Below are 22,053 nucleotides of genomic sequence, written 5' to 3' on the forward strand. Positions count from 1 at the left end.
GAGCTCTGTTCATGAGCTATCTGAAAACTCCATGCACAAACGAGTTTTTTGGTGTGATGCTGTGTGTGAATTTATGGTAAACTAAAAAAGTTATCCTGGACTTGCAGTGCACTTGCAAGATGAATTTATCTCCAATGCATCATGGAAGTTTATTCCACTAAGTAATTCAGCCAAATGCTTAACTGTTTGACCGTTAAAAATTTTTCAACTTAGCTAAAGATAGAAAACATCTTAAATTGGGTGTGGGCATGTTTGGAATATAAAAGAAGGAAGTGACTGGATTCAGTGTAACTACATATGAATGCAACAGTTGCTTTTCTAGAGAAGAAAGGCAAAATGTTTTTTGATAAAGTGTTTCATAGCACAGTTTAGTCATACGTTTAATGATCCTTCTGCCCATTTTTTACCCTTAAGGAAAAGAATAATGTAAGTTTCCTGTGTGGACTTGGTAATGTTTGCATAAGTGATGTTACCTTTGCATGGCTTGCTAAAAACATAATTCATAACAGTTACTTTAGTGACAGATTTGCCTATTACACAGTAACATTCTGTTTTTCATCATTGTTTCAGACTTTTTTCCTCCATTTGTACATTGCTATGCACTTCCTTTCAGTTACACTTGATTATTCTGCCTGATGTGCTAAAAGAGGAATTGCTGAGTACTTAGTTTGGACGGTTGTGTTTAACTGTGTCTATTCCTGTGGCAGATATCCTTCATATAAATACAGAATTCATTACGTCTATCAAGTGCTTTGGGAGAACTACGGCCATGCTGAATAAAATGACCCACTTTCCATTTTACTTCTACTTTTGTACCAGATTTGCTTTTGCTGTTGAGATGGCTTATTCTAGTTCCTGAAAGATATTGAGAGTACTGTTACAAAGTAACAATCTATGTTCTCAATCAGCTGGGCTTTTTTCTTCTGATTAAATAGAAACTCATAATAGAAGTTCATATTTCTCATGTGAAATCATCTATCATCCTTTATTTTTCCTATTTCTACTAATCTGAAATAATTCATTATCATCCAAGATACTGTAATCCAAGATCTGGAGCTAACCAGTGAAAGCCATAGTGCTCTGTGAACTGAATGCTCTGAACAGCATTCAGTTTCTTTGCCCCTTTAGAAGCCCTCTGGGAATCCTGGTGCAGTTAATAAACAACCTGCAGTTCAGTTTCATGGAATAATTTGCAGCTTTCAGGCAAGGAAACCCAGGGATTCAGTTTTTCTCCTGAAAAGTGCAAATACCAAGTTGAACAGTAACTCTGATTTGTTGTTCCTGTTAGTCTTGTATTGGAAGGTTGCAGGGACTGGAGCGAGGGAGTGCCTGCTGGGCAAGGAGACATTCTCTGCTGAACAAGGTGCCTTCACCAATGGTTTGCAGGGTGTTCCTCTGGAGAAATGGAAAGTAATTTCTTAGGATTTCATGGCCTTACATGTGTTTTTTTCACCCTGAGACCATTTCATGTTTGCAAAATGAAAATCTTTCAAGAGAATCTGTTCATATGGCTGTAGAAAGTGTTTCTCCCATTATTGTGTCTTCCTGAAGAGAATACTTTTCTATTGCTTGGAACCTCATGCCTTTGAGTTTCATGCCTTTGAGGGCCTTAAGAGCAGTGCAAGGACTTTGGATGCAACAACTCCTTTGAAACGAGTTTACCTTTACACTGGTGATGTTTTCCCTGGAGTTGAAAGATGTCAATTCAAGTCTCCAACTCTGTGAAGAGGCAGATCTCATAATGGTGTACCTGATTAGCACATTTGGGTGATTGCTCTAAAGATGCCTGCAAACTGTGCCTGCTCTGAACACCAGTGAGAAGGAGATGAATAATAAAAGCTGGCCTAGAGGTACTCGGTGCTCTGATGGTGAATGCCAGCACTTGTGGATGTTACCTGTAGGTATTAAACAGCTGCTCACATGCTGCAGTTGTGTTCTGTGGTATTTAACACCACTGGTGTTCAAAAGCCAGCAAAACCTTGGGATGCAAGTGCTGGAAGAAAGGAGTTGCTTTCTGAATGAGCCATGAGGATTCCAGTTCCTGCAGGATTCTGAGAGGTGCAAAGGAGGGTTTAAGGTACTGTATTTTTGAATATTGAATTTTTAAAAAAGTCATGAAGCACCACAGCGTGAGTCTGGTTTGTTGTACCTTTTCATTGCAAGGATTTACCATAATTCATAAAGATCTTTCAGGATGCAATTTTTTTGCTTCTTCAGCATTTGCATGGTTCTTTGTCTGTTAGACTCAATGATAATTTAATCATTAATTTCTGAGTCAGGCATATTTTAATCACAGCAGCTGTCAATCAATTATTTCTTTTTATGTTTATTTAATAACAGAACTGCAGGAGACCTCAGAAACTGTAACCAAGGTGGAGCCCTGATTGCTCTGTTTGTTACATTAAATTGGTGAGGATGTGCCCCTAGCCCAGACCCTGCCTCATCCACAGAGCAACTGGAATTATGAGGAGGTGGATCATGAGTTAAGGGGAAAGTGTGTTGGTGCATTGCTTTTGTGAACCATGCTTTGTTTAGATGTCATGTGTATTTAAACAGGGTATGGGCCACAAGCCAAATTCATATTCCTGAGTTTGCTACTTTATTTCTGTTGCCTCGGAAGGCTGTGTAGTTACAAGAGCAGAATCAGCCCAATGTTTGGAAGTTCACTTTTAGTATCTTGTATATTGCCATTTTTTGTAAAAAGTTATGTAAATACTTTTTTTTTTTTTAATTCATGCATCTTTGTTATGCAAAAACAGTTACTGATCATGGACTTTTTTAGCAAGACTTCTTAATCAAAAATATTTTACTTACATTGCCCTTCTTGTGTCTTCTGTGAATCCATTTGAATTTTATTTAGGTTCCATTTAGGGTACAGACAGAGATGGCAACTTCACTGCACTGCTGTGATTTGACTCCAGGTTTCCAGAGAAGAACAGATGCTGCTTTAATCCACTGTAGCACAAAGCCCCCCAGTATTACATTAAAGGGGAATGCAAATTTAGCTAAATAAATCCTTTTGCTTCCTTACAACAGATAAAAGACGAATCATTCTCATGAAATAATTGTAGAGACGTCTTTAATAAAAATAAAGTGAAAAAGACAAGCTTTGGTATGATAAAAAAATCAAACCATTCTCTCCCTGTGAAAGAAGCAGAAAATTAGAATGATGGCTTTGATAGCCTTTACTATAGGAAATTGATGTATTATATTTGTTAATCAGATTCTTTCAGTAGTTCAGTGTCATCCCAGTTAAACTTGTGCTTACAAACAACGGACATAATTCCCAGTTGCTTTCTCCTATGCAAGCACAAACAAAATGCCAGTTATGATCTGACTTTCATTCATATCAGTGGCTACATACAGGGCATGGCCACAGAAAAAGAATCCTAAACTTTTTTTTGAGGGATTCCATTATTTAGTCCAAAAACTTCCAGTTGCCCCTAAAACTTACCAATTTAACAAGGATGGATGTGTCATGAACACAGAAAAAGAAAACCAACTTCCTTCAGTTCATTAATATATCTGTGACCTTTCCAGTCATCTTCACACAAGGCAAAGGCAGCAAGAATGCAAAATTGATGTGTTTTCTGTCCCAGGGAACATTTGCGGTCAGCCCTGACTCTGTGCTGCAGGAATGTTCACAGTTTATTTTTAATTTAGTTTTCACTCTGCACCTTTATGACAGAATGGACCTAGATCCATCTCAGATCACATGGGGAGTTACAAATGGCAGTGGCAGCTGGACCCTGAACTGGATTTGACTTGAGTGTAATGGTGCTTTTTAGCCTGCAGTAGGAATGGTTATAGGAGAGATCCTTCAATTGTCATGGATTCAGGTTGGGATAGGCCATGTCAGTGCCTGCACAGAATTCTGAGGGTATATCCATGTGTAGGAACAGATGATTTAGTTGGATGCTGTCCTGCTTTTAAAGATAGTACCAGAGACAGGGTTTCCCTCCCTGTCTGGGGGTTGTGCTCAGGAAGTCATCCTTCTAATGAGAGGGACAGCAGTGTCCCTGGTCCAGCTGCAGTTCCAGGGATCTGAGTACAGAGAACAGGCCTGCATAAATCACTGATCTTCTGGTCATGTTACAGCCTAAGAATAGATTTTCTCTCAATCTAACATCACTCTGTTCTCAATCAGGAATAAAATTATCTTTATTTTTCTTTCTGTGAGGTTCCTCATTATCATAATGTGCTGTGAATCGGCTGTTGAATTTCCATTCTAGAGGTGTCTGGGGTGATTCTCATGCTTCAAAGTTACCTTTTTGCAAGGTGTTAACCTCAGCCGTTCTTCGATTCATGAAAGGAAGTTCATTATTTTTTGTTTATATTTTCTTTTCTTGTATTTTACTCTGTGAGTCTTGTTTAGAAGATACCAGCGATGTCAAGGATTTAGTAGAAACTAGTTTCAAGAAGGAGCTGATTTTAATACTCTTAGATTTGAGAGAATGGGACTTTACAGCTAATAGTTTCCTGATAATACTAGTCATTAATGCCTTGTGAAGTGAGAGAACAGAGGATTATTTGGACTTAATGGAACTTGTCCCAAATGATGACAATGTGATGCAAACTTGGATTCTTTTTTTGTTGTTAAAAAGTCATTAAGATGCTTTTGATTAGGTTAGCCTAGAAGTATTCCAGGTCTTCCTACCACAGGGCAGAATGTTACACAAGACCATTTCTCACTGTCTTTGGTTGAGATTTTCAAAATCTCTCTTTTCATAATATGACATTTTCATTTCACAAAATGGTGACCCTTGTTTTCAGGAGCTGGGCTTCTACCCCCTGTCTTAAAGGACACTTTTCCATTGTGGAAAGATCTGTGAATTTTGCCATGATGAAGAGCCTATCTATGACCGAGAGTTGAGTATTTTTAGACTCACGTTCTGTTGTGCAGTCTCACATGCAGCCCCAGCTAAGCCAAGCTGCATCCCCATCACAGACACTGTCACAGAATATTCCTGAGCTGGGAGGGACCCACAGGGATCCTCAAGTCCAACTCTAAGCGAAAGGCAGTGCGGAGTGTTGGTGCTTCTGGGAGCCAGCAGTGCTGGGCAGCTGTGCTGCACCCAAGGAAGCTGCAACATCCCCTGCACCACCCAGAAACCACTCCTCTACTCTGTGTGTGCAGTAAAAGATTTCCAAGGCAGGAATTACTACCTGTGTTGCTCTTTTATTGTCACCAGCGAGGTGAGTCAGAAGTTCTATTGAAAGCCTACACTTAATTCCTCTCTGACAGAGAAGGAGCTGTAAAATGTATAGACTCAGCATAATGGGGAGGAAATGTAAAAGGAAGGAAGTTTGTGAATGAGAAAAAGCATCTGTCAGCTCTTTAGCTGGTTTTAGAACTAAAGGTTGTGAGCAATCTTTTGAGGTCTCATTCCTACAAGAGTGAAGATTTGTTTATCTTTGAGTATATCTGCAATACCTTCTGTGTTTGGGCACATTGCCTTGAATTGAAGCATCATCTAAAACACTGTCTTTTCCACCAAGCCCTATACTTCCAACAAAAAAAAAAATCTATTAATTGGTTTCCTTAAACACTATGTTCTGTACACTTTGGTATAAGCCGTGGGTGTGCAGCAGAGAATAAAATCTCTCTTTTATGAGGATGCCAGTGACTACACAGGTGAGCAGTACTCCTGTTCCAGTGAGTTACACTGCCTCTCTCCTTGCATGTGCAGCATGCTCAAGGCCAGTCCTGCTCTCACTGGCTGGGTAACACCCTGAGCTTCACTGGGAGCAAGAACAAATGCTGTGTACTCATCCTTTTCTTTCCTATCTGCTGAGAGTTTCCCATGCCCATTTGCACTTAAACATTTCAAAATTAAATTGTTTCCCCATAGAGAAAACTGTAGGGTTTCATTCTCTTTTTGGGTCGGTTTTTTTCAGACTTGGCACAGCAAAGTTGGCAGTCAAAGTGAAGAGTTTGTGCAGTGATTAAAATGGAGTGGGACTTCTATATTATATATTCTCCCAGATTCAATTAGATCAGTGAGAGGTTTCTCTGATCAGACTTTTAACAGCCCATCCTCCTTTTGGATTGGCTTTTTAAAGTGTGTTACTCTGTAACTACAGAGGGAAGTCAACCAACCAGTAGAAGTTGAACAGTCCCTTTCTAATTTTAAAAAGAAGATAATTTTGGCCAGCTATTTCTTAAATCCTAGAGAGACAGCAAAGTACCTCATGTTCATCAGTGACATTGTTTGAAAGCACAACTCATTAGATAATAACAATATATGATAATATCTTATATATTAATAATCATATATTAATACAATATATGATAAGTAGTTGAAAAGAAATCCTTTGGTTGTTCTAAATAGGTCCTTTTGTGCAACATTCATTTGCTAGAGAAGTTAAAATACGATCTAAATGAACACAGTTGTTAGTGCTCTGAGACTTTTCTCAATGCAATGTCCAGTACAGAAAGATTGTTTTGTTGTCATTTCTGCTGCATGGACCCTCTGCATGTTCTTTTTTTATGACGATCCTTAGTTTCTCTTACAGACGTACTGGGAAAGATTGGTCTGCTAAAAAGTTGTTCCTAGCTCTCTGTACTGTGTTATAATTGTAAGCATTTCGAATAGCACAGGGGCAAAACCTTAAAATGAGTCAAGTGATAGGCTTTATCAGGTATATTTGATCTAAGATGAGATAGTTTTGGTCTAGGTATGAAATTTCCAGGCCTGAAACATTGACTCATGGAACAGGATTTTGTTAAGCATCTTCAGAGTAGTTAATGTTTCTATCATATATGGAATATAAGAGGGGAAAGAAGAGTTTTATCCACCAAAACCTGACTGGGAAGAGGAAATCAGTGCTCATCTCTGACAGAACCTGATTTGCCAGCAAGCTGATTTCTCAGCAGCAGTGAGAACTCACCCCTTCCTGGGACAGGCTTGACACAACAGCTGAAGAGGTGAAAGAGGAGGATGGCTAGCACAGGACACCAAGGATTCTTGTGCTGTACCAAATGCTGCTTCAGCTGTGCGTGCAAATCACGGTTTTTCAGCTGCAGACACTAAATCTTCCTTTTTAAACTTAGCAGTGCCTTAAGGGCATGTCATATGGACAGTAGAACGTGTGCTAGCTAATATCTTGCTATCTTCAGTACATGTCATATATAGTGTGGGTTTGCTAAATTAAGAGGATTTCTGCTGCTGAATGGTGTATCTATATAAATTGTAAATAGCTGAGGTCAAATTCTACTACAGCCACATTGAGAAACTCCACAAATTTTTCAACCTTATCATATTGTGTAAAAGTTTACATAGCAGGGACAGGACAAAGTCTGCAGTGGGAGGCAGACCTTCACAGATTTTGTTAAGTCATCCATCCCATAGACACCACAGTTACATTAAAATTGTTAGCTTTAGTCCATGTGAGAAACAAAGCACCCTTTTGAAGCATACAAGGCATTTTCTGATGTTAATGCGTTTTATGCTGACACATCAAAAAGAAGAACTGGCCCTAAAAAAACTTCAAAAATTCTAAAACTTGGGCTGTTTTGAGCCACAAGCCTCAAATTATCACCCCATAGTAATCTTTTCATAATATCCATTTTTTAAAAGAGTTGTTGCTGAATGAACATATGCTGGGTGATGATTAACACAGATTGGCAGTGAGTGATGCTGGCTGACTTTACCTGAGATAGAAGTGAACATTTGTAAGCTGCGCCCAGGTTCTGTTGGTGCTGCCAGTCCCCTTGTTATTTTTGCTAAATTATGACAATAAAATACAGCTTTTCCTTTAGCAGGAGGGTTCATGAGGCATTGAATGGTACTGGGGAGGGTTGGTTGGGTGGATCCTTGTGTACATTCTCGTGCCTGATTGCCAATATGCTGCCACTGTCTGATAAAGGTGATCTGTGAGCTGGTTAACCTTCCTTGTGCTCCTTGGAAGCTGAAGATTGTCTCAAGTAAGCTCTTCCCAAAGCGGTATTCTTAGTTCTTAAGCCTATTTTGAGTGTTATTGCCTAAAATGGGTGGGTTGTTGTTTTGCTCTATTTCCGTCTCGCTACTGTCCATGTGGAGAAGAGGTAGTGTATTCATTCCTGCATTCTGCTTCAGCGGGGAGAAAATAATCTCTCATCATTCACTCCGGGCTCTCTGCTGCTACCGATGGCATCTCAGAGTGTGGGTCAAAATGCCCTTTTTAAAAAGCAGTTTTGTTAATGCCTTTTATGGGGTTACTTAGTGAGCATTACAGCTTGGCAGTGTCCAGGGGATGGGCACTGGGGTTGTTGTGTGATTTTGGAATCAGGGCTTGGAGCAGGGAGCAGCTCAGCCTTGCAGGGCACTCAGGAGCAGCTTCCTGTGGAGCTCTGCCCTCCCTCAATGCCTCTCAGACTGTTTGACTTGGGCTGCTATTATTGACAGCCCAATGTCACCACTGAATATTACATATTAAGTGACTGCTTTGTTAGGGTTTGCTTCTGAGACATATGCAAATGGTGTCTGGATTTTTCTTGCAATGATATTTAGCTTCAGTCAAATGAATTACCTGGGACATTACTTTGATGTGCATTCAAAGGTTTCAATTGTTTTGAACAGAAACAGCTGAATTGAGAGTCCATAGGAAGTAAAAAACGTTGGTCAATATTTCTTTCCCGGATCAAAGCTTTTGTCACTGGCTGTGAATGCTGTTGTCCATCATAACAGCTTTGAACTCTTGGCAGCGTATATTTGAAGGTAGTTGGTTTGTTAATGTTATTGTGCTTATTGAATTTGGGGATTTGTGTAAATTCTTAATATTTCTTCTTCTTCTGTTTACTAGACAGCACAAACCAGACATGGCAATAAGGACTAGATTCTAGTTCAAACTGTACTAATAATAAACTTGTGCTCAAATATTCTCACTCCAACGGTAAATATTGTATTTGGGGGGGGGTGGGGGGGGTGGGAATGCAAAACCATGGCTTGTTTGAAGTACATGTGGCCAGTTCTGCATTTTAAGAAGTTCGTGGAGAACATTTTGTGGGGTAATTTGAGATAATACAATGCACACGTTAGAGCTTTAATTAAATGCACCTCCTCATTTATGGCAAAGAGCACCACAGGTACTGAAGCACAGGCAGCTTTGAAGCAGTGGGATGTACCCTGTGCCAAAGGAGTGCTCTTGTGAGATGAAGTTGTGCATGGAGGCACAGCTCTGGGGAGCAGAGTTCTGGTTGCAATTGTCACTTTAAATTACGCATTCAAATCAGGGCTTCGTTGCACTTGTAAAGGCAAAGTTATGTGCCAGAAATTAACTTTTGGAGAGGTTTGTTCCTATGTGGAATGCCCACATTTGGCCTAAACATTTTTGCTATTTGAGTGGTTTGTTTCAGCCATCATGTTGGAAGTGTCTGGTCATACCAGCTGCTGCAGCAGCAGCTGCCATCCTGCTTCTCTCTATCACCCACTTAGCTCCATGGGCGACTTCTGGTTCACATTCTCGGCTAGGTAGAGAATTTGGATCTATTTCAAGTGGAAATCTATAATTAGGAGCTAAGATCACAGTTTGACTGGTTTTAACCTCCACATTTTAAATGGAAATGATTGGTGTAAAACAGATGCATAGCAGTTCTTCCTCCCAGGGCATTCAGACCTGTTTATACAAAATATTTTTTTTTGAGTGAGGCAGAAATTTTACTGGAAATGATGTTTATAAAATGGGATTTTAATGCAAAAAGCTTCACTCTGTGGTTTGCATTTAAATCCATCTCATAAATCGTAAAGGCAGAGTCCCAAGAAGGTATCTGAATACTTCAGCTGTAGATATGCTAGTGTTTATGGACAGAAAAGTTTCTGGGACCAAGGAAGAAGATAAGTTTGCAGAGCTGTTCTGTGAGTAGATGTGACTTAAAGGGAACCAGCTTTACATGCATTTTTCTTGAAGAGGGAAATAAATTATATGGATCTAGGGAAAAGCAGGCAAGTGAGAGAAGGATGGATTTGGCTGAGGAATTTTATGAACAACCCCTCATGCAAATGCTTCACTGTTGCAACAAATAAAGTATCATGGCTTAATTAAGCTCAATTTGAATTCAGGCTGTGCTGACTACCTGGAGTTTTACTGCTGCACTACCACAGCCCTGCTTTAAAACCTCTCAGCTTCCCAAAGAATAGAGAATTGTCATGGCCAAGCTGAGTGGCTTTATCATCTTGTGCTGACCAGAATTTTAAGCTGGCCATGTTTTTGTTGTGGTATTTGTAATACTCGTGTAATACTCATACTGTCTTTCCACAACTAGAAGAAAAGAAATTTATTCTATGTACCCTTGAATTTGTGTGCATGCTTCTAAGCATCTGAAATGGAAAAATCTTTAAAGATGTAACAGCACAAACTTATTATATTGTCATACTTCTCTTTGTGTCCAAAACAATTTTTAACAGGATTATGATTGGTTCTCATGTGTGTACTATCCAGCTGTTAGGGCCTGTTTTCAATTTCATGTCTTTATATTACACTGTTGAAAGTCCATTCTAAAAGAGTGATGAAAATAATACTGATTTCAGGGAATGCTCATTGCTAAAACAGCTTCTCAAGCATTTGCTCTGCTCTGCTAGAAGGGTCTTCTTGGTTCTATTTTAGACTGTTGCATGCAGTTTGGGTTTGGCATTTGCATTATTTAGAAACATGTTTCATTTCTTTGTTCCAAACTAAGTCTGCAGCAAAATGGTTTGAACATTTGGGTAATTTCTGTGAATGCTCACAGAATGTTCCCATTATCTTCGTATTTAGTTCTAAAAATGCACAGGGCACTTGATTGCTTGTAAACTGGGGGATTTCTGGGGTGAGAGGCAGCACTGAATCATTCCTTACATGTGATATTATTGTTATATACTTCCTTTTCATATGCACCTTGTTCTAAAGATAAGGTTCTGGAACTTAGGAGGAAAGGGACTTTCTGCTTTTCTGTTTATCAAATGTCTGTCTTTCATAGTTACAAATTATCTGACAGATAAATTTTTGTGCCTCTGCATCCAAACTAGCAGCTCCTCTGGTCATTTTACCATTAGTGAGTGGAACAGATAAATCCATACTTATGGAAAAGCTTGGGTTTTGCTTCTTACTGGAATTCAGATCTTTTTTTAAGATTTCCATTATAAGCTCAAATGTTGAAGTTCTCTTATTTGCAAAATTTTGTCTTTATTGTGATTTTTTTTTTTTTTTTGCTTTGCTAATAGTTTAGAGAGGTTTGAAGGAAAAAGAAGGTGTGAATATAAAAATGAAAAATAAAGAATAGCAGTAGGTAGTCAAACATCCTGAATAATATGTTATAGTTAGTGTACTGGTACTAATTATAGCTTTTGTGATTAGAAGTTATAATTGAAAGTGTAAATTGTGAGCCAGGGAAGAAAAATACCTGCCAGATTTGTGCTGCTAAAATGCCTGGAGAGGAAATGTTTTGCTTTGGTCATGGCTAACCACACAACTGGAGAGAGGAGACAGAGCTTCTTATTACTAGGTAGTTCTTGAAATGAACTCATCCCCTGAATTGTGAGAAATTGTTGTAAAATTTTCCTAGCAACAGCAGCTTTTCCCATTTTTGTCAGCCTGGATTTTTTTAACGGTATTACAAGCTGAGATTTATGCAGGAACAAAGTTTCTGATAAAATGATAAAATGCTGATTCGGTCAGTGCTGGCTACTGTTTCAAAAAGTGATTTAGTTGTATTATGTATATGTCTCATGCAAAGTCATATTAGTAATACTAATTATTTTAAAATATTTCATTTTCATTATTAACTGATCTGTTCTCTGCGTCTTTGTAAAATACTTGCAAGCAACCTTTTACTTTTTCTGGCTTGGCAGATAATGGATGTATATTTTCTGCTGAAACAGGAATGTAATAAAACAGTTGGACTTCTAGGTTAATTTCAACTGTATTGCATTCTCCTAATATTACACAATTATATTCAACAGATTGCTGGGCTCACTAGTAATATGCAGTTGCACATTGCAGGGGGATGAACCAAATCAATCCACTAGATTCTTTTGTTTTAAACAGTGAAATTAACAGTAATTATACTGGACATGTCTGGTAGGTAGGAGATGCCTCAAATGTATATGAGATAAAAGCAAAACTAATAATAATTAACATGATTACATTGTCCATTTTTGTAGTTCGCTTAATATACTTAATTTCTCGCCCATCAGAGAGAGGCAGTGTGTGCTGGGGAGGTGTCTCAGATACTCACTCAGTCCCAAGGAGACTTCTCCTGGTGCTTGCTGCAAGCCTGGAGCAGAATCCTTGACATTTTTGTGTGTTGGCAGTTTTAATAAGTGCACAGATAAAAACTACCCTCGTAGCCCTGTGATGACTGGCTCATATTCTGAGTCTGTGTAGGAGTTACAGAATTGTTTGGTTGGAGAAGCCCTCTAAGGACACTGAGTCCAACCGTTCCCCCAGCATTGACAACGCCACCCCTGCCCCATGTCCCCAAGTGCCACATCCACATGGATTTTAAGCCGTCCCACCCAAGGAACAGAGCACCTGTCCAGAGCAGCCAGTTTCTCCAGAAGAAGGCTGAGGGAAACAGTGCCCAAGGCTTTGCTGAAGTCCCAGCAGGGAGCATCCACAGCCTGTCCCTCACCCACTGAAGCAGGTCACCTTGTCACAGGAGGAGAGCAGGTTGGTCAGGCAGGACCTGCCTTTCCCAACCCCATGCTGGCCAGGCCTGATCTCCAGGTTGTCCTTTGTTGGCACTCAGGGTGACCTGCTTCGTGACCTGCACTGAGGTCAAGCCAGCACATCGGGAGTTCCCCAAACTCTCCACTCTTCTTACAGATGGGTGTTTTATATTTTATAATCTCCAGTTACCCAGGCCTGCTGGGAAATGATGGAAGTTGGCTCAGTGACCACTTCTGCCAGCTCTGTGCTGCTCTCCTCAGTGGAGCAATCCAGCTTGTCATCCTTACAGCTTCACACAAGTCGTATTTGTTGACATATTTTTTTTCTCCAAACATATGTAAAGCAGAAGTAGAAAACAAGCTGCTTTTCTTTGCCAATGAAGTTTCACTTTAATGAAATAATTCATATGGAGCTTCAGCTGCTCCTGGGAGGCCCAGGAAGAGCTGAGTGGGGGAAAGCCTTAAAGCCTGTGCACATGTGTTTCCTTGGAAGGGCTGCTGTGGTGCCTTCTGTGAAAGGTAATTACTTCCATGCTTCAAAGGTCAGGTGGCAGGGAATAGGCCCATAAGCAAAATGACATCAAGTTTTACAGTCAGTCAAGCATCACATTTATGTCTGGCAAAAGTATAAAAGGCAAACTAAAAATTAAGAAGAAACTTTAAGAATTAACTTTAGTCAGAACTCTGGGCAGGCATCCTTCCCACTTCTGATTAGGGCAGTACCCTTTTTGTTGAGGAAAAGGTTAAGGGATCCGTTGAAGGCAGTGTTATTAAAATGTCAACAGGAGGTTATAATCAGCATGGAAGGATTATTAAATAGTTCACAATGCAAGGGTGAGGAAGGCAGAAAATGTCAAAAGAACCTAAGAAGATAATTCCAGCCTTCCTGTTACAAACAAATTTGCCATGCTTGCATGGAAAGTACTTACAAATAAACTTGCAGCTAGGATGTGATATTCAAAATAGCAGAGCCTCACAGCTGACAGAACAGAGGAAGGAATTTTGGTGTTTAAAGAACATGAAGCAGCTCAGTATCATAACATGTCTTTAATGGATGCTTCAGAAAAAATGATCTGATTGTTTTAGTGGGAGGTTACACAGTTTCAATGTCACAGGCAGAACTCTGGATAGTTTATCATTCTTAAAGTGAAAGCCAGCTGTATCATGGAGGGAAAGGGATTAGTTTCCTGTCAGCTTCCTTTTTTGAAAAAAGCAATGTGTGCACACTGCAAATATTTCCAGCTTGGGTTAAGTATGTTTGAAAATACCTTTTGGTTGGAGTCCTATTTTGATGGGCAAAGATGGAGAGCTTGCTTTCAGTTTTATATGTTTATATAGAAGCATTTTAAGAAATCTATGGGGCTTTTTTTTCTTCTTCCCTTTAAAAAGCACGAACTGTTCAAGCTGGGAGAGTTTGGCCGGGGTTAACCCTCAGCTCTTCAGTCTGTGGAGAACATTCTTTAAGAAATTGCTCTGTGCTTTTTGAAGGGACAGCTGAGAGACGACAGGAGGGTTTGGTTTTTAAGTACATATGAATGAAAGAAAAAAATACAGGGCGTGGTGGGAATGTGGAATTTTACTTTTTTGGAGTTTGGATGTACCTCTCCTAAAGCAAAAGGTAGAGGAAGTGCTGCAGATGCTTGTATTTGTACATGTGTGAAGTGTTTACTGAGTCTTTTAAGGGATTAAAAAAAAAAAAGTGAACTTTTGTTTTCCTGTCAATGCCCTGTGCACACAGGATGAGACAGACAGTAAATAGCACTGTGAAACATGAAAAAATAGAAGAGTGAAAGTGCATATATTGCAATGTGAGAGTACCCTACAAATACAGCCCAAATACAAATTCCTATTAGTCATCAGTACTTCAGAATACACCTAAGGCTCAGTTTTAAAATGTTTCCTATTGTGTGCAACCCTTTTAATATAAAAAGTCTTTTTCCTTTCCTTTGTTCCTTAGCAATAACACTGTTTGTGTGGAAACAGAGTAGTTTGTCCACCAGATAGGTGCCATTGAGCTTTCTTCACCTGAAACCATGTTGGTTTCATTAGCTGGAAGTGGGATGCCCTTGGGATGCTTTACTCCAAAACCTGCCAAAAGTATCCCATGGAAGCAGCCCTTCACTAGCAGGGAAATAAATGAGATTTCTTCTGCAAGTACTTTTCCCCAACATTAGTTTCTAGAAACATTGTAGCTCTCAAGATCCATTAAATCCCAATCTTCATGAAAATAATCCTTTTATGTCAAATTGTAATATAAGGGTAAGAAAATATTGCTTTAATTCATCAAAGCAAAGAAAGACATCAATAAGCATCTGACATTTAGAATGGAAACACTTGGAAATGAGCAGTCTTATAAGAAATTAGAAGTTTTCATTCACTTTACAGAGTAGTTGCTGAGTGACTTAGGATGTTATAAATAATTAGTGTATAAAGTTAAATAATGCTTGAAACCTCCATTCTCCTGTTTGACTCGTGCTCTAAAGATGTCATGGGCATGACAGACTGAGACTGGCAAAAACTACCAGGGAAAAACCATGGTGTTTGACATGAAAGCCACGTTCCTTGTAACACCTGCACATGAACAACAAAACTTGCTCGATGCCTACACAAAATGAAACTAAGGCAAAACTGTGCTGTCTGCTGTTGAGAATTTTGCTGGACTCACCCAAGGCTTTTGCTGTCTCTCTTTTGTTGTGCAGCGTTGAGGGGGAGGCTCCCAGCAGTGAGACTGGAACATCCCTGGATAGCCCCTCTGGCTACCCGCAGGGCCCTATAACGCACAGCTCTGCTCTGAGCCCCGAGCACTACGAGCACCCCTACGGGCTCTACTCCATCGCACCAGGCCAGCAGCGAGCCCGCCGGCCCAAGCTGCAGCACTCCACCTCCATCCTGCGCAAACAGGCTGAGGAAGAAGCCATCAAACGGTCCAGATCACTTTCGGAGAGCTATGAACTCTCTTCAGACCTACAGGATAAGCAGGTATTTGAGCCTTGGTACCTCATTTGTGCCTGTGAATTGAGAGAAGACTTTTTTAGCAGCATTTCAGTTGGGACTTTTAACTCTCTTATTCTTTGTCCCATATACCTTCCCAACCTCCTGGAGAAAAGTGTAAAAGATATGTTAATACTGTCAAAAGTAAAAACAGTTCTTGGAACTGAGATTTTATGCTCCAGGAGCGTACTAGAATGTAGTCATGCAAAATATTTTTCTAAGAAAATGAGTCATTTTGAAACCTGAGTGTTTTTGTTGTCACAGAAAAGAAGGAACAACTTATTTCAACTGATATTGCCTTATATCTGTGAGGTGAATTAATATATTTCTGTATTTTATGGTGTAATTTGCAGATGACTATTCCATTCATTATTGGAGTTTTGAGTTTTTACTTTCAAAATCAATATACACATGAAGTATATTAAAGTCATTATGAGAGTTAAATGTTTTTGTGAGACTTTACCCTTGTCCCGAGCCGCATGAAGTGACGAGGGGTGTGTGTGTTCCCGTGGCAGGTGGAGATGCTAGAACGGAAGTATGGGGGCCGTCTGATCACCAGACATGCTGCCCGCACCATCCAGACCGCCTTCCGCCAGTATCAGATGAACAAGAACTTTGAGCGCCTTCGCAGTTCTATGTCTGAGAATCGCATGTCAAGGCGCATCGTGCTGTCCAATATGAGAATGCAGTTTTCCTTTGAAGGCCCTGAGAAAGTCCACAGCTCCTACTTTGAAGGAAAGCAAGTTTCTGTTACAAATGATGGGTCAAAGCTGGGCTCCCTCGTACCGTCGGAGTGCGATGAGCTCAGGGAGACAGCTACCATGAAGTCCCCGACAGCATCCACTGATTTCACCGATGCCATAACAGAACTGGAGGATGCTTTTTCCAGGCAGGTGAAATCCCTGGCGGAATCCATCGATGACGCGCTGAACTGCCGCAGTCTGCATTCGGATGAAATCCAGAGTGTGGAGCAGGTCAGGAGCAGGGAAATGGAGAGGGAGAGCTGTGCCCCAAGCAAACCAGCAATCCACAATGTGGATCACAGGAAGCTGGATGAGATGACAGCGTCCTACAGCGATGTCACGTTGTACATTGACGAGGAGGAGCTGTCCCCACCCTTGCCACTCTCCCAGTCTGTGGACAGACCATCCAGCACAGAGTCGGACTTGAGGCTCCGTTCCATGAACTCTTCCCAAGAGTACTGGTCCATGACCCATAAAGATGATAAGATAGACACTGATACGAGCTGCAGGAGTACCCCATCACTGGAATGTCAGGAGCAGAGGATGAGGATGGATCACCTCCCTCTGCTCACTATTGAGCCGCCCAGTGACAGTTCCGTGGATTTGAGCGATCGCTCAGAGAGGGGCTCCTTAAAGAGACAGAATGCATATGACCGAGGCATCACCAGCCAGCAAGGCAGCCCTAAACATATCCCTCACAGCATTCCTGCCAAGATCATCACCCGGGAGGAGCAGGAGGCCAGGCACAGGGCTAGGCCCATAGACAGTCATTTGGCCATCAATGGCACAGCAAACAGGCAAAGCAAATCTGAGTCTGATTACTCTGATGGAGACAACGACAGTATCAACAGCACTTCCAACTCCAATGATACAATAAATTGCAGCTCAGAATCCTCTTCTAGGGACAGCCTAAGAGAGCAAACCTTGAGCAAACAAACATACCACAAAGAGACTCGGAACAGCTGGGATTCCCCTGCCTTCAGTAATGATGTTATCAGGAAACGCCATTATAGGATCGGGCTGAATCTTTTTAACAAGTAAGTATAGCGGTTCCTGCCTTCCTCTCTGTGTCACTGAGAATGAACCAGGAATATTTTTCTTGAATCAAGTAAAATAAGACTGGTGTTTGGTACTGACATTTCACTGAATAAACAAGGTACTTCTGGTGACTGTTCTTGTTCAAGGTTAAGTTGATGTCTTCATAGTTTAACAGCTTCAAGAACAAAAGAGAAAAATGTAGTTATGTTTATAGGAACAGTAGTAAATTATTGAAGATTAATCCAACTCCTTTCTTGGGGAAAAATATTATGGCTTGATCCTGATCCATTTTTTGGTGTTACGTTATAAAAAATGCAGATTTCTTCTTGCCCTAATCATGTAAGTGGTGTAAAATTCATCAGATGGAAATAAGAAACAGCATGCAGCATATGATGAGTTTCCTGTTTAATGCTGGCAAGGCCTGGAATTTGTACAGTAGATTTCATTAAAACTGTGATGCTAAAAGCCTATACAGTGAATATTTTTTATAGTAAATGAATATTTATTATTTATCATAAAACTATCATAAAATTTGTATTTCTGCCTATGACTGATAGTTTTCCTATGTTTTCCCTGGGCTTGAGTGACTTCAGGCCTCCTTTTCAGGTAGCAGTGCTTTGATGTGTTTGGATTGATAGGTAGGTGGTTCTTCATGTATTTGTTGTAACACTGCAGACAGTTAAAGCTTTTTGGTGCCATCACATAAACTGTGGATTACAGCCCCAAGTTTGGCTGTAAACACTTTAATCTTTGTGAAAATGCCTTTCTTGGAGCAATTGGAATTGTGCAAGTAGTAGGATCACTGCTTGTGAAGTTGAATGGGTGGGAAAATACATCAATTAGCTCTTTTTGAGAAGATTTGAAAATAACATCCTTGGCAGGGCGGCTGGGGAGGAAGATGTTGATGCAGTTGGCTGACTTTTAACACTTGGTGTTTGCCTGGGTTTTGCACAGCAATTAAGTGTGGAGCAGTCAATGCTCAGTTAGCCTCAGACTTGGCAAAAATCTTTTGAGCCAGCTGCAGAAGTGTAGGGAAAAAATGAGTGGAAAAAGTGCTCAGGCAGCATGCAGGGGTGAATGAGAGCATTGGAAGCTGTCAGGTGCTGCTAGTTACACATCAGTAGGAGGCTGAAAGTGAAAAATTAACATCGGGAACAGACAAGAATAGAGGTAACAAGAATAGATCTGTTTAAAACAGATAGAAGTGACCTTGCTGCATGGACTTGCACAGAGATAAACCTGTTTTATTGTTGTGAGGTGATGTGCAGCTCCTCAGCAGGGAGTGCTGCAGGACAGGGCTCTGCAGAGCTCCAGGCAACACCTCTGAGTGGCATCTTTTGCTCTGTGTGATTTCATTTTCCCCACTGCATTTTATCTCCAGCGTTGATACCGAACTGAAAATTGTCATTACTTTCTGCTGAATCAGTGTAATTCAACTGGTTTCTCAGACAATCCTCAAATAGCCCACATATCCCCATACGTCTTGGGTTTTGATTGTGACCCTTGAAGTCTGAGGATTGTGACATTTTTGTTAATGTGCAGTGTCCGGTTTTGAACTATCATTGAGTGTGATGGTGCATAAGTCTGTGAATTCTTTTGAAAAGGGAGCTGGAAAACCTTCAAAGCTTTATTCTTGTGAAAGCTCAGGAGTCTCTAGAGAGTGTATCAGGTGGGATTGAAAATTACATCTTGAGGTGAGTGGTCAGTGCAGTGGTCAGGTCAATGCAGCAGAGTCACTTCACTGTCTTTTCACCACATTATCTTCACAACACATTTATGATCATAAAACAAGGGAGCAGTGGGAGTGTTGGCAGCAGCTCCTGGGAGGATGTGTGCTCCACCCAGGAGGAAGCACTGAAAGAAGTGGCTTTGAACTTATCTAGTACAAGAAGGCAAGTTTTTTTCCAGATGTCTGTGTCTACCAAAGGAAATTTTAGGGATGTCTTTTACAAGGACTTCAAGTTAATTTCACTATGTTCTTGAAATCTTCCTTGCAAACTAAGATCCCAAGCCTTAATTAACAAATGTCCTTCCTTTGTGATACATGAAGCTTGGCTGAAATGCAAAGAATTAAGAATCTTAAAGAATTGCATGAATTGTAGCAAATACTTCTGCTTTGTTCAGTAGAAGTGGTAGAAGGATTAAGATTTTAAAGGAATGAAAAGTCACTCTCATCGCAGTGGAAATTTCAATTTTTAAGTTTTCTGGCTTTCGTATTTTAATAACAATTTTCAGAAGCCAAAGTGCAGTTTTCTTATCAGAGGCTCTTTGTTAGGATAGGCAGTTATGGGTGGGATAAAAGTTGAGCACAGCTGGGGTCCTGTTCACTTAATCACTGATAGATGCAAAACATTAGTAGTACAAAGCTCCTTGGAGAATGGAGAAGAGAGGACGTTGGGAAAAAATTATAGGTAATTGAAAATCACTTTTCTAGGAGTTGTATTGGAACATGTCTCTGCCCATGTGCCCATGGCAGAAGGTTTGGAATAAATCATTTTTAGTGACCCTCCCAGCCTAAACCATTCTGTGACTCCGTGATTGTCACTTGATCACGGATTTTTTTTCAAACTGTAACTTGGCCTTCAACTTGGAACCTTAGTGTTGAAAACAGTGCGCTTTTCAAAGATGTTCTGTAGCAGCTAGTAAGCTAGAAGGCAAAGTGTCCCACAAAATGGAATGATTTCTGCCCAAGAAATTGCAACTGAGTAACAGCTTCTGTGGATTGCCATGGCTCTGAATGGCAGCAGTGATTCCGCCCTGGCAATGAGCTGGCTGAGTATGTTCCCATTCATTCCTCCCCAAAGGAAGGGTTTTGCAGGTGCATGCCCAGAGTGCAGCAGCTCCCAGGGAGTCTTGAGCAGGCCAGCTGTGTTGAATTAGACATTTTCTTCAGTGGAGCTGGAAAGAGATGTGGGCTGGGAGAATTGCACTAGAAACCATTCCTCACTCACAGGCAGAAGGAAAACACTACCTAGAAAGGTTTATTTTGCAGGCTGCAAATCCTGCCAATGCAAATCCAGCCTTTGAGACTGGTTTGCTTATAAACAAGTCTTCAAGAGGCCTTTTGATCGCTGCTTTAAAAAGAAAAACAAGGAGGAAAAAAAAATGAAAAAAGAGCTATGATTTCATTCTCCTGTTTGTTTTGACTGCAGGCTGGAAATACCAGGTTTACCAGTTGTTGCACTCCATTCTGGTAGGATCTTCAGGTTCCTTGCTAGTATCTTGCTAGTGATACACTAATGCCTTGAGAGATTAACTGGAGCTGAGTGTTTAACCTCAGTAGTGTGAGGAGACATGTCCTGCCCGTGGGTCAGCAGTGCAGGGCTGGCATTCTGTGTACGTGGGTTGCCCACAGAGTGTGACACCTGTGCCACCAGGAGGGCCACAGCTCTGGGTCCCTGCCGAGCGTTTGTGGCTGCCAGGTGTGTCTGTTGCTAACACTGCCTGGGGTTACTGTGTCCCCTGCCCGCGGTGCCACACCCAGCAGAGCCATGACAGGGACAGGGATGAGGCAGTGCCTGCTCAGCACTCCTCGGCACGGGGCACAGACACCTTCTGTGCTAGCAAAGCAGTGTCAGCAAAACTGGGACAACTTCAGAATGCTTTGAGAACTTGTTGCAGCTGTGCCTGTTGTTATAGAAGATGGGAGATAAGGGTTGGCATTGCTCAGACTCAGCTTTTAATCTAGCAGAGCCTGGAGTCATGTTTAGTGTCTCCTTTGAGATATCAGCTGTTGGAAGGCACTGTAAATGGTCTTTCCATCTGGCAGGGTTCCTGTGGCATTGTGTTCCTTGCCATGGGAGCCAGTCTTGCTGGTGCTGATTGCTGACATGGCTGATGAGGAGAGGCTGCAAAGTGCAGCTCAGGGGCTGTTTCACTGCTCTGAGCTTGATGTCAGGGCATAGTTTAGGCTTTACATCCTAATCCTACATGTACTTCTTGGGAGTACATGAACATGACATCACTTTAGAGTGCTAGAACAGAGCTTGGGCCAGCAATGATTTTACGATAAATTTTCCCAGATGCCTTTCACCCCCCACCTCCCTTCTTTTGTCCCCTTTTCCTCTCTGGAAAGGGCAATGACAACTGTTCCCCACGTGTCCTCAGTGCATTACAATGCTCTGTGCTGAAGAGTTTGCTGTAGCTTTTTTTATAATTGGCCATTATCAAGGTTCCTGCTATTCCAAAATTCTCCCAAAGGATTTATTGACAGAGATAAAAAGGCTCGAGTATCTGTTTGCAATATGCAATAATGTATCATCTTTAGCCCCAAAAGTTCTAATGGCTTCCTTTATTGCACAGTGGGGATGATTTTATTCCAATTTGAAACCCACTGTTGATATGAATTGGATACTAATTCCAGGAGTAGACTTTTTCTAATGTTTTTAGATTCCCTGGAATATTAATTTAAGAAGTTTTTTAATTTACTAAGCAAACATGAGAGGAATTTGCTGAGTGTTGGTGGGGTTGTACCAAAGCCAATATTACAAATTACAGTTTCTAGATAAATTCTTGTTGGAAATCTGAGGCACACAATATTTGTGAGAAGGCACATTTTTCATTTTCCATGAAAGTAGCTTTAACTCTTCAACAGAGGTATAAGATTTCCACCATTTTCCATCTCCAGGCAGAGACTGAAGGTAATTTGGATTCCT

General features: G+C 40.8%; 1 protein-coding gene across 28 annotated transcripts in view; it reads left to right on the forward strand.

The window, feature by feature from the left end:
• The window catches only part of IQSEC1 (IQ motif and Sec7 domain ArfGEF 1), a 291,038-nt gene that overhangs the window by 234,429 nt on the left and 34,556 nt on the right, over positions 1-22,053 (forward strand). For all 28 annotated transcript variants that reach the window (XM_086846616.1, XM_086846623.1, XM_086846628.1 and 25 more), the window contains 2 exons: positions 15,326-15,605; positions 16,133-17,397. In XM_086846616.1, coding sequence (XP_086702742.1) covers positions 15,326-15,605; positions 16,133-17,397 — 1,545 coding nt within the window. The remainder of the gene's footprint in view (positions 1-15,325; positions 15,606-16,132; positions 17,398-22,053) is intronic.

Source organism: Cyanistes caeruleus, chromosome 11, assembly GCF_971803275.1.
Source record: "Cyanistes caeruleus chromosome 11, bCyaCae1.hap1.1, whole genome shotgun sequence".
Taxonomy (NCBI): Eukaryota; Metazoa; Chordata; class Aves; order Passeriformes; family Paridae; genus Cyanistes; species Cyanistes caeruleus.